At 40.2% G+C, this 10341-nt stretch overlaps 1 protein-coding gene across 2 annotated transcripts in view; it reads right to left on the reverse strand.

Moving 5' to 3' along the window:
- Nucleotides 1-10341, reverse strand: part of FAM117B (family with sequence similarity 117 member B) — a 116272-nt gene that overhangs the window by 19218 nt on the left and 86713 nt on the right. The window contains exons 5-6 of one of the 2 annotated variants that reach the window (XM_069075349.1): nt 1339-1482; nt 464-632 (exon numbers count right to left, since the gene is read on the reverse strand). In XM_069075349.1, the coding sequence (XP_068931450.1) occupies nt 464-632; nt 1339-1482 (313 nt within the window). Of the gene's footprint in view, nt 1-406; nt 633-1338; nt 1483-10341 lie in introns of both variants that reach the window. The other variant, XM_069075348.1, reaches the window with a different exon arrangement.

Consider the following 10341-nt stretch of genomic DNA (forward strand, 5'->3'; position numbering starts at 1 on the left):
CCGTCTCATTTATTGTCAGTGTAACCTTAGTCTCCTCACCAATCATTTCATCTCTTTACCCTAGCTCCTCATCTGTAAAATGGGGCCAACACCATCTGCTCAGACCTCAGGGCATTGCTGAGACAATCAAATGGCTATAAAACTGTATTGTAACTGTAAAAAACTATACAAATGCAAATTATTATTATAAAAAGATAAAAGGGAAAACCCAGAAATAAAAGTATAACCAAATTCTTTTAAATTCTCTATATGAGTAATGAATATCTTAGTTCAAACACCTCAATGCTCTTTAATACATGCTAGAAATAAAGCAGAGCACAAACTCTTACTAATATGATGAGCAATTAGGATTTAGACTGTAAGAGTTGGATAAACTAATGATAGCATTATCTCTTTAGGGCTATACCTTTATCTCTGGGGTCAACAAGAAGGTCATCAGCAGAACAAGGGCTCTCTTCACTACCTTCATTTGAGATGGTAAGGAATGAAGTGGGGGACACAGATTGGGAGCGGCTGCTATTGTTACTTCCCCTGTCTGCTCCACCAGGCGTCTGAGTATCAATACTGCGTGTACTACTACTGCGCTGTACCAGGGGAGGAGGTGCACGATGACCATCGGGAATATCTTGTGGCTGTCGTAAATAAAAAACAAATTCTCCACTTAATTGTTGATTTGTAATGTCCATCGTCAACCTTCTCAAAGCATATACCAAGGGTTTTTAAACTACTCCCTCTGCCCACCACCTAAGCTTGTGAACCTCACACCTATTACTTCCCTTTGTGTTCAACAGGCCTAATTAAAGGGAAAAAAGTCACAAACCAAAAATTTGTCTTTATAGAAGTACAGTGGATCATAAAGAGGAGAAATAAGGACACGACACTGGGTTCAGAATTAAGGGGACAAAAGGTCCAGTGGTGTTTTCACCTGTTGATCCTTTGGCTTTCCTTCCCCAAGCTATCCCTCTTCTTTTTAGGTCTCTTCAGAGGAAACGAGAGTAGTGGCCAGACCTCTCTCTAGAAAAGGTAAAGTACCACCTCCACAGAAACTAGGAGTACTCAAGCCATCTGTGGTCAATACTGAAGAGACATTTCAGAAAACTGCATTTTCTCTTAACAGAGAAGGAAAAAACAGGCTTGCTTTCCCTTTTCTAACTTTCCAGCTTTGGACAATAAATCAATTGGGGAAAATATGAACCATGAGGCATTCTATATAATTCAATTCAAACATTTATTACATACTCACTCTGTGCAAGGCACTGTTCTAAGCACTGGGAAATACCAAATCAAATAAATTGTGGAAATAAAATGTGTTAAGATTATAAAGAGTAGAATACTCACTAAAAGCTGCTCTTCTTTTTCTCCAGTTTCTTTAATTATTATTTCAATCTCCTGATTCAACCCTTCCACACTATTCCGGAACCGTGACCCTGTTGATTTGGTGATAGGAATCACTGGAATAAGTATACTCTTTGGAATAGGAGCCTAAAGAAAATATAAAAGAGGTTTAATGTGGCATTTTAATTCTTCATTCAACTCAATAAACATCAATTAAGCACGTACTAATAAAAGCAAGGCCCCCTGCTAAGTGCTGGGGATACAAGCACAAAATGAAGAGGCTTAATAATTACATATTTTACATCAAAAAAAAAGCAACAAAGTTTGTAGCTAAGAAACTGTAATCTGCTTTCTTAACCTAAAACAGAAGAGAAAATTTTAAAAGCATATGAGTTTGGAAAAAACCTAAGAGAATTTCAATCTCAGAAATCTTTTCCCAACTTCAACAATTCGTGTCAACTCTTTCTGGAGTACAATTTAAAAACACTTTAGCATCTCTGTAGCAGAGGAGAGCAAATTAAAATATTTCCAATGTCTATATACTGTAGTGAAACTGTAGCAATGACCACTTTTCTGTGAGATGTACATAACTGTTGAGAGCGAGGTGGTGCCCTGAATAGAACACCAACCCTGGAGTCACCAAGACCTGAGTCAAACAAAACCTCAGACACTTAACTAGCTGTGTGACCCTGGGCAAGTCATTCAAGCCTGTCTGCCTCAGTTTCCTCAGTTGTAAAATGAACTGGAGAAGGAAATGGCAAAGCACTCTACTATCTCTGCCAACAAAACTCCAAATGTGGTCAGAGTTGGACATGACTAAAGTGACTGAACAACAACAATACTGTAATGTTTTGGTTTCAAAAGAAAAGTGATGCAAATCACTTCTTTCTTTTCCAAAGTATACAGCTAATGTGTCTTTTGACATATTTCGCTAGCACCGTATTAAAACTTTGAAATGATTTTGTAATTACAGGATGTTATCAGCTGCCCTGATAAGATGGCCAACACTAACATAAAAACATCGATTAGGAGATATATCTTTATGGGTTTCACATATTTAAGGCAACTGAGGAATATAAACGAAGATGGTAATTCTATATATCCCTTGGCCTTACTGAAGGACTTTGTTAAAGAAGGGTGCTTCTTTTAGGAACATAGGGCCTGACACATAGAAGGTATTTAATAAACAGCTATTGATTGATTTCTATCATTAAACAGGACGTACATCATCATACTTTGTATTACAGAGGTGGACAAAGAATATTCTTTTCAAAAGTCTAGTAGTTTCCATTTATAAGATGGGACAAGTTCAGCAAAATTGACTAGCATTAAAATGAAATTTGTTTCAGTACTTTGTTAATGAATCAGCCCTAGTGACAATTCTGATCTAATTTCTAAATTATAGATTATTTGTGTGCATATGTATATGAACATAAAGAAGTTGGTCTAGAGGACCCTAGAAGTCAAGGGATTAGGTAACACCCAGTGTTTGTATTTATCAAGTGACGGTTACCCTTAGCTAAAACGGGCGGCGGGAACGGCCAACACAGTTTGATGAAGTTCTCTCCTTCCCCACTGCACAAAGCAGAACTTAGCTGTAGATGGAGACAAAATAAGAGCATCTTCTCCTGGCTCCTAACACTTGTCTCCAATTTAGTAAAGTTGAGACTGTTACTTAGAAAGAAAAAGGGGGGACTGGAGAGGTGCCACACAAACATCTATAATGTAGCTGGGCAATCTATGTCATCCCCTTCAATCAACCACAGAACTATGGCTGCTCTGGAGGAGGGGAAGAAGTGCTCTAAAGAACACGGGTGCCTACTGACCAACAGTGGACAGATAGTTTTTTTTGCAGAAATGAAGGTCGTGACTAATTAAGGAAGGCATGAAATAATGATTACAAATATGGAAAGGGAACATTAAATTTTGGCACCAGATGAAGAGAGCTGTTGATTTCAAGTTGCATAGTCTCATGTAGAGAAGTGAAGTAAGGCACTTGTATCTATAGAACCAAGCAATGCTCTAAAAAGGGGATAGCAGCAAAAGTGATGGTAGGAACTGGAAACTTACTGAATCCCAACTTACAAGTCTCCTAGACATAAGAATTTGCACATTATCTTGTAACAGTTCCAACAAAAGAACCCAACATTTTATACTGAAATACTTCCTTGAACAGCTATGGTTACATAAACAATTCTCAGCAACCTAACTAGAACCTATTCAAACAGTAAGCTTGGCCAAGTGATAGGTGTTAGCATGAATTACTGTTCCAGCTCTAAATGTACTTCCCAAGTACCAGTGTAATAACTTGGTACTTCTTGGTACAGTGGTGCCTCCCTACTGATTTGCTAATGACAGTGACCTTTCAGCTAGATAAATTCTCTAGAATCCCTTGCCTTTTGTTTTACAGTTTTTCTCAAGTACAGTTGACCCAATGCCAAATATTTCCCAACTGGTTTCTCTCTAGCTTTGGTGGGAAAAAACAACACATGTCTAGCCAACATTTCAAGCAGCTCTACTAGGTATCAATAAAAAAAGAAATTTAGTTAATCAATATTAAGCATCTGTCTGAAACATATCAGACCACGAAGGGGAATTAAGACATAGTTTCTGCCTTAAACAAAGTTACAATTAAAGAAAGAAAGTAAGATATACACAAATACTATTTACACGTTCTGTTAATCAAATAAGATTCTGCTGAAAGGAGAGAGAATAGACATTTTAAATTTTATGGAAGCACAAGCAAGGGACACTAATAGAGCGTCTAAAATGAAGGGGCATCTGAGGCATACAACATGCATATCCCTATGTTCCAAATGTTACTTGCTGGAGATTTATAATAAAAATGAAAACAAATAAAAAAAACCCTATATAGATTAATAGAAGCACATTAAATTGCTAAAATTTCTGGCTACACAGCAAGGCTCTGGGGCAATCAATGTCTTGGTTATCTTAGCTGTGGCAAAATGCCTTTATTACTGTAGGGAACTACTAAAAGCAAAGCTGAAAGCCACTATCATTGATATAAATTTGAAGTTAGAAATAACATTTGTCCTGAATGAATACATTGTACAGTTCTGAAAAATATTTCAGTACCAGGGTTATCACTAACTTGAACAAAACTCATCAGTAACTGGCTTACAAACTGTCCATTTCTGCATAAAGTTAATTACAATGATTTTCTGGACTTTGTTGGTATTAAACACATATCAGTACATATTTCTAAAAAGCTAATAGCTAACATGCTTCATCATTTAATAAAAAATTCACATATCACATGGATATACTTCTGTTTGTGGAACTCTGATGAAACAACCTCAATGCCTTAGACCAGATGGCATTTAAAATTACTTCATTAAGGCTAATTATTACCACCAACACAAGGCTAAATACGTGTATAAAAAAGTATAAACTGAATTCATACGAAAATGTGGTGTGTTTGCCTGTCCGTCTATCTATAAAACTCAAGAAATGAAAACTTCTGATGAAAGGTGTGCCCTGACTAATTTTTCTAGGATTAAATGGGAGTCAAATAGGAAAACATGCTTCATTCCTTGTTGAAAAATTTTTTTTAAAGGTATCACCTCACCTCCTTACCTTCCTTAGTAATGAACATAACTAACTATGTCTTTCTTTGAGAATTTTGAATGTTAGAATGCCTCAAGTTCATCTGACTTAAAACACCAATTTTTATCTGTCAAGTACCTTAAAAACAAACAGTAAAATAGCTAGGGAGTTATGGTATATGTATTTTTATTCCAGAAAAAATACCTGATAACCATTTTTTGGTCTTGTTTCATTATCTTTTTTTTTTTTTTAAAGCAATTGGGGTTAAGTAACTTGCTCAAGGTTACACGGCCAGTTATTTCTGGGTGTGGTGCTAAGTATCTGAGCCTAGGATTCGATCCCGGCACTGGGGCTGGTGCTCTTACTTGCTGAGCCACCTGGCTGCCCCTGAGCAATTGGGGTTAAGTAACTTGCTCAAGGTTACACAGCCAGGTGTTTAGTGTCTGAGCCTGGGACTCGATCTTCCAGGTCATCCCAACACTGGGGCTGGTGCTCTTACTCGCTGTGCTACCTGGCCGCCCCTTGTTTCATTATCTTAAAAAAAGAGGACACTTAAATTCTAGCCAATTAAAGGTTCTGGTTAATATTGTAAAATTAATTATGGCTATAAACAACACATTCTAATTAAGACATTAGTCACCTAATCCATATTAATCAGAAATGGAATTGAATCCTGTAAAGAACAAATATTCAACTGTGTCTCCTGGGAAACAAGACTGTGATCTGATATGATTCAGGAGAAGTAAAGAAAATACTTAACTTAAGCAGAGATCTAGGAAGCTAGAATTTGGAGTGTATCAGTGCTGGAAGTAAAGAAGGAAAAACCCAAGAAACAACTTCGATGAGAGAGGGGAGAGAGTGATGAAAACTGCCAAAAGGATAACAAATTTACTGTTTTTAAAGGTTAAAGATATGACAAAGACTCTAAATAGAACCTCACCTATCCTAAGGACTTGAGAAGCAGTGTGGTATAAAGTAACTACATTTGAAGTCTTGGGACAATGATCTAAAGTGGTTAGAATCCCTATGGATGTCAATTTTGTAGTCTGATAAATGATTTCTGTCCTTTCTACCTCTAGCTTGATGGTCCTAGGACTTTACACCTAGTGCCTCCCCCCCAAAGCTAAGCTATCTTCTCTATACTTCTTACCTACTGTTATAGGAATGGGAATTTAAGATCTTCCCTGCCCCTAGGCTCTTTGATAGGCTTAGGCTACTCTGAAAGCCTTTTTTGATTTGAAAATATACTGTGCCCCCAATGGGCTGAATGTGGTCACATGGAGCCTGCGGTGGGAGGCTTGGTTTCAGTAATGTCCACACTTTGGTGCTCTCTGATTGGGTAGTGAGTCAAGAGGATTGTTATATTCTCTCAGCCAGGAGAAGGTTATATAAACCCTGATGTGGAGCTTTGTTTTGGGGTTCACTTTGATAAGGATGTGATTTGACCAGACAAGACTCTGGGCAGCTGTTGAGCCCCCTGGCTTTGAAAACCCAGATGTTGGGGGGTGGAGTCAATATGGCAGAGTAGAAACAGGACTTCCACGGAACTCTGGCTTCCACCTCCCCCAATTCATGTAAAAAGGGACTCTGAAAAAACTTTGGAGCTACAGAACTGTAATGCCATGCACAAGCAGCTATCCAGAAGAATGCTACTTGTGAACAGCTTTTAAGGTTCTTATAACACAGTATAGCGATCACTCTATTCCATGACAGAAGCAAAACATCTACAGAAAATCAAGGTACGGCATTCACAATATTACAACTTATCACAGAGAATCACAATATAATATTCACAACATTGTCTCAAAGTAAAATAGTCACTCTTAAGTCAATCAGTCACTTATCAGTAGTCTCAAAGTACACAGTCCAAGTCTTCCACTCTCGAGTCTTGATTTAACTCAGTCACTTGTCACTAACAATATCTCAAAGTATTCAAAGTATAATCAGTCACTTATTCAGCAAAGTCTTACTAAGTATCATACACAAAACCCTCCACCCCATAGGTCACTAGTAAACTATAATTCCATAATTATTCAGTACCCAAGGAGAGGTCTTTTCATCTTGACTTGGGGCCTGTTCTCAGGTTCCCTGGATCCCCTTCCATGGTCCCAGATTCTACATGGATTCACCAGACTGTCACCTGGGTTCACTGGCAGACAGCTCCCAGTTCCTTGTCCATCTCTCTGGGTAGGTCCTGCTCCACACTTAAGTACACAAGGTCTGGTCCATGTCAGCTCCTTCACCAATGCTGCCCTAGAGAATTCAAGGCTCAACCAAGCCATAAACAAAGTCTCAGCATCCCAGTCATGCTTCAGTCACCTGGCCTCCTGGCTCCAGGGTCCAGGCTCCTGTTCAGAAGAAGGTCCACCACCACAAGTTTTCAGGACTCAATTCTCCATTCTTCTGTAGCTGCTCTGCCACCAGATCTTGGTCTCAAGAAATTCTGACAGTGCCTCTCTGGGGCTTTTCCTTATATACACACAGCATTAGCTTCCTGTTTCAGCCAACCTCTTCCTGTTACATTAGTAACAGGAGACAGGAGTTCATACTTTTTGTTCCCCCAATCAGAGGCTTGATCAGTTCCTAAGTGCTAAATACCTGCTACTTTTGCCAACACAAAGGGATCTTCAAATTCAAAATTACATTAACATTACAAGAACCCACAAAACGACCGAGAAGCTAAACTCCCACTGAGGACAACCTGGCAGGAATCGGTCAGCCCAGCACTTTGGGAGCCAAGCCCAAGGCCCAAACTGAGGTTTTAGCCCAAGGGAGGACCAGACCAACCACCGCCTGGAGGTTTACCAGCATCACCAGCACCTCCACATCACCAGCAGCTGTGGCGGTGGTCAGTGTGGTGTGGACTTTGGGATCCAGTAGTTGGGAGTGCATCAGCCTCTTCCCCCAGGGCGAAAAGTCGCTGAGGAGCCGCCCCCACGTGGCAGCTTCAGCTCCTAGCCTGCAGAGTGTAGGGGCACCAAGTAACCAGTCTGAGGGGTAATTGCTCTTGCTTTAACCTACTTGGATCTGGATTGTGGTCCAGGGTGGAGGTCCTGGGGTGTGAGACCAGCTTGCCAGAGTGTATGGAGGCTTCAGAGAGGGCACCCATCTAATACCTCCGGCAGCTGAGAAAATTCCAGCAACTGGGATGAAAGCTCCCCTGTCTGGTGGCAGAGTCCTACTGTGGTAAAAAGCCCAGGGGTCAAGTGATTGAGTGGTGACATGACCAGACAAAGGAAGCAAAACAAAGAGAAGATTCCAACATTAGACTCCTATTTTGGGGACAAAAAAGAGCAAAGCATGGAACAGGAGGAAGACAGTGAAGTCAGAACTCCTGCACCAAAAGCTTCCAAGAAAAACATGAGCTGGTTACAGGCCATAGAGGGCCATAAGAAGCAAATAGGAGAAGTGGAGGAAAAATTGGGAAGAGAAATGAGAACAATGCAAGAAAATTATGAAATGAGAGTCAACAGCCTGACCGAGGAAAATAACACCTTAAAAAATAGACTAAATAAGGGGCGGCCAGGTAGCACAGCAAGTAAGAGCACCGGCTCCAGTGTTGAGAAGACCTGGAGATCGAATCCCGGGCTCAGACACTTAGCACCCACCCAGAAACACCTGGCCGTGTAACCTTGAGCAAGTTACTTAACCCCAATTGCTTAGGGGCAGCCAGGTGGCTCAGCGAGTAAGAGTACCGGCTCCAGTGTTGGGATGACCTGGAGTTCGAATCCCGGGCTCAGACACTCAGCACCACACCCAGAAATAACTGGCCGTGTAACCTTGAGCAAGTTACTTAACCCTGATTGCTTAAAAAAAAAAAATAGACTAAATAGACTAACTCAAATGGCAAAAGAGGCTCAAAAAGGCAAAAGAAGAATGCCTTAAAAAGCTGAATTTGTCACATGGAAAAAGAATCTAAAAAGCTCACTGAGGAGAATCATTCCTTCAGAATTAGACTGGAGCAAATGGAAGCTAGTGACTTTATAAGAAATCAAGATGCTGTTAAACAGATCCAAACAAATGAAAGAATAGAAGGCAATGTGAAATATCTCATGGGAAAAACCACTGACTTGAAAAATAGATACAGGAGAGATCATTTAAGAAATATCAGACTACCTGAAAGCCATGATCAAAGAAAGAACCTAGAAATCATCCTCCAAGAAATTCTCAAGGAAAACTGCCCTGATGTTTTAGAACCAGAGGGCAAAACTGAGGTTGAAAGAATCCACCGATTATCTCCTGAAAAAGATCCCCAAAAGAAAACTCCTAGGAATATTATTAGCCAGGTTCCAGAATTCCCAGATCGAGGAGAGAATATTACAAGCAGCCAGGAAGAAACAATTTGAATATTGTGGAAGCATGATCAGGATAACACAAGATCTGGCAGCTTCTACACTGAGGGATCAAAGGCCTTGGGATATGATATTCCAGAGGTCAAAGGAGCTGGGATTAAAACCAAGAATCACCTACCCAGCAAAACTGAGTATCACATTTCAGGGGAAAATATGGTCATTCAGTGGAATAGAGGACTTTCAAGCATTCTTGATGAAATCAAGAGTTGAATAGAATCAGAGTTGAAAAGAAAATTTGACATTCAGATACAAGAAGCAAGAGAAGCATGAGAAGGTAAACAGGGAAAAGAAATCATAAGGAACTTATCAAAGTTGAACTATTTAAAACCCTACATGGAAAAACAATAATTACAACTTACAAAACTTTTCTCAGTATGAGAATAGTTGAAGGGAATAGAAATGTATAATATATATGTGTACAGGTATACATAGATAGACGGCACAAGACCAATTTAATAGGACGGGATGATACTTAGATGTGAAATTAAGAGATGAGAAAGGAATATAATGAGAGATGGGGAGAGACAGAAAGGGGTAAACTATCTTCTATAGAAGAGGCAAGGGAAAATGGTTGCAATGCAGGGGAAGAACAGGAAGGCAAAAGGGAATGGGTCAACCTTATTCTCAGTAAATTTGGCTTAGGGAGGGAATGACATGCACACTAAATAGGGTATCTCACTCTACAGGATAGTAGGTGGAAGGGGATGAGAAGGGGGATGATGGAAGGGAGGGCAGGCTGGGGGGGAGGGAAGTTGGAAGCACCCACTTTTGAAAGGGACAGGATCAAAGTAAAGAATAGAACAAGTGGGAGGTGGGATAGGAGGAAGGGAAATATAGTGAGTCTTTTACAATATATCCACTATGGAAATGTTTTGCATAGTCACACATGTACAATTGTAATGGGAATGTAAATTTGGAAGATCTTCCCTGCCCCTAAGGCTAAAGTACACCTGAAGCCTGGGGTGGGAGGCTTGTTTTGGGGGCTCACTTTGAGAAGTGTTCTGTGATTTGATATGGATTCTGGGAAGCCGTTGTCTGGAGCCGCCCCCCCCCCCCCCCCCCCCCCCCCCCCCCCCCCCCCCCCCCC

This window comes from Petaurus breviceps, unplaced genomic scaffold (assembly GCF_028583685.1).
Source record: "Petaurus breviceps papuanus isolate PSGF00001 unplaced genomic scaffold, PetGlider_PUasm1.0 90903, whole genome shotgun sequence".
Classification (NCBI taxonomy): Eukaryota; Metazoa; Chordata; class Mammalia; order Diprotodontia; family Petauridae; genus Petaurus; species Petaurus breviceps.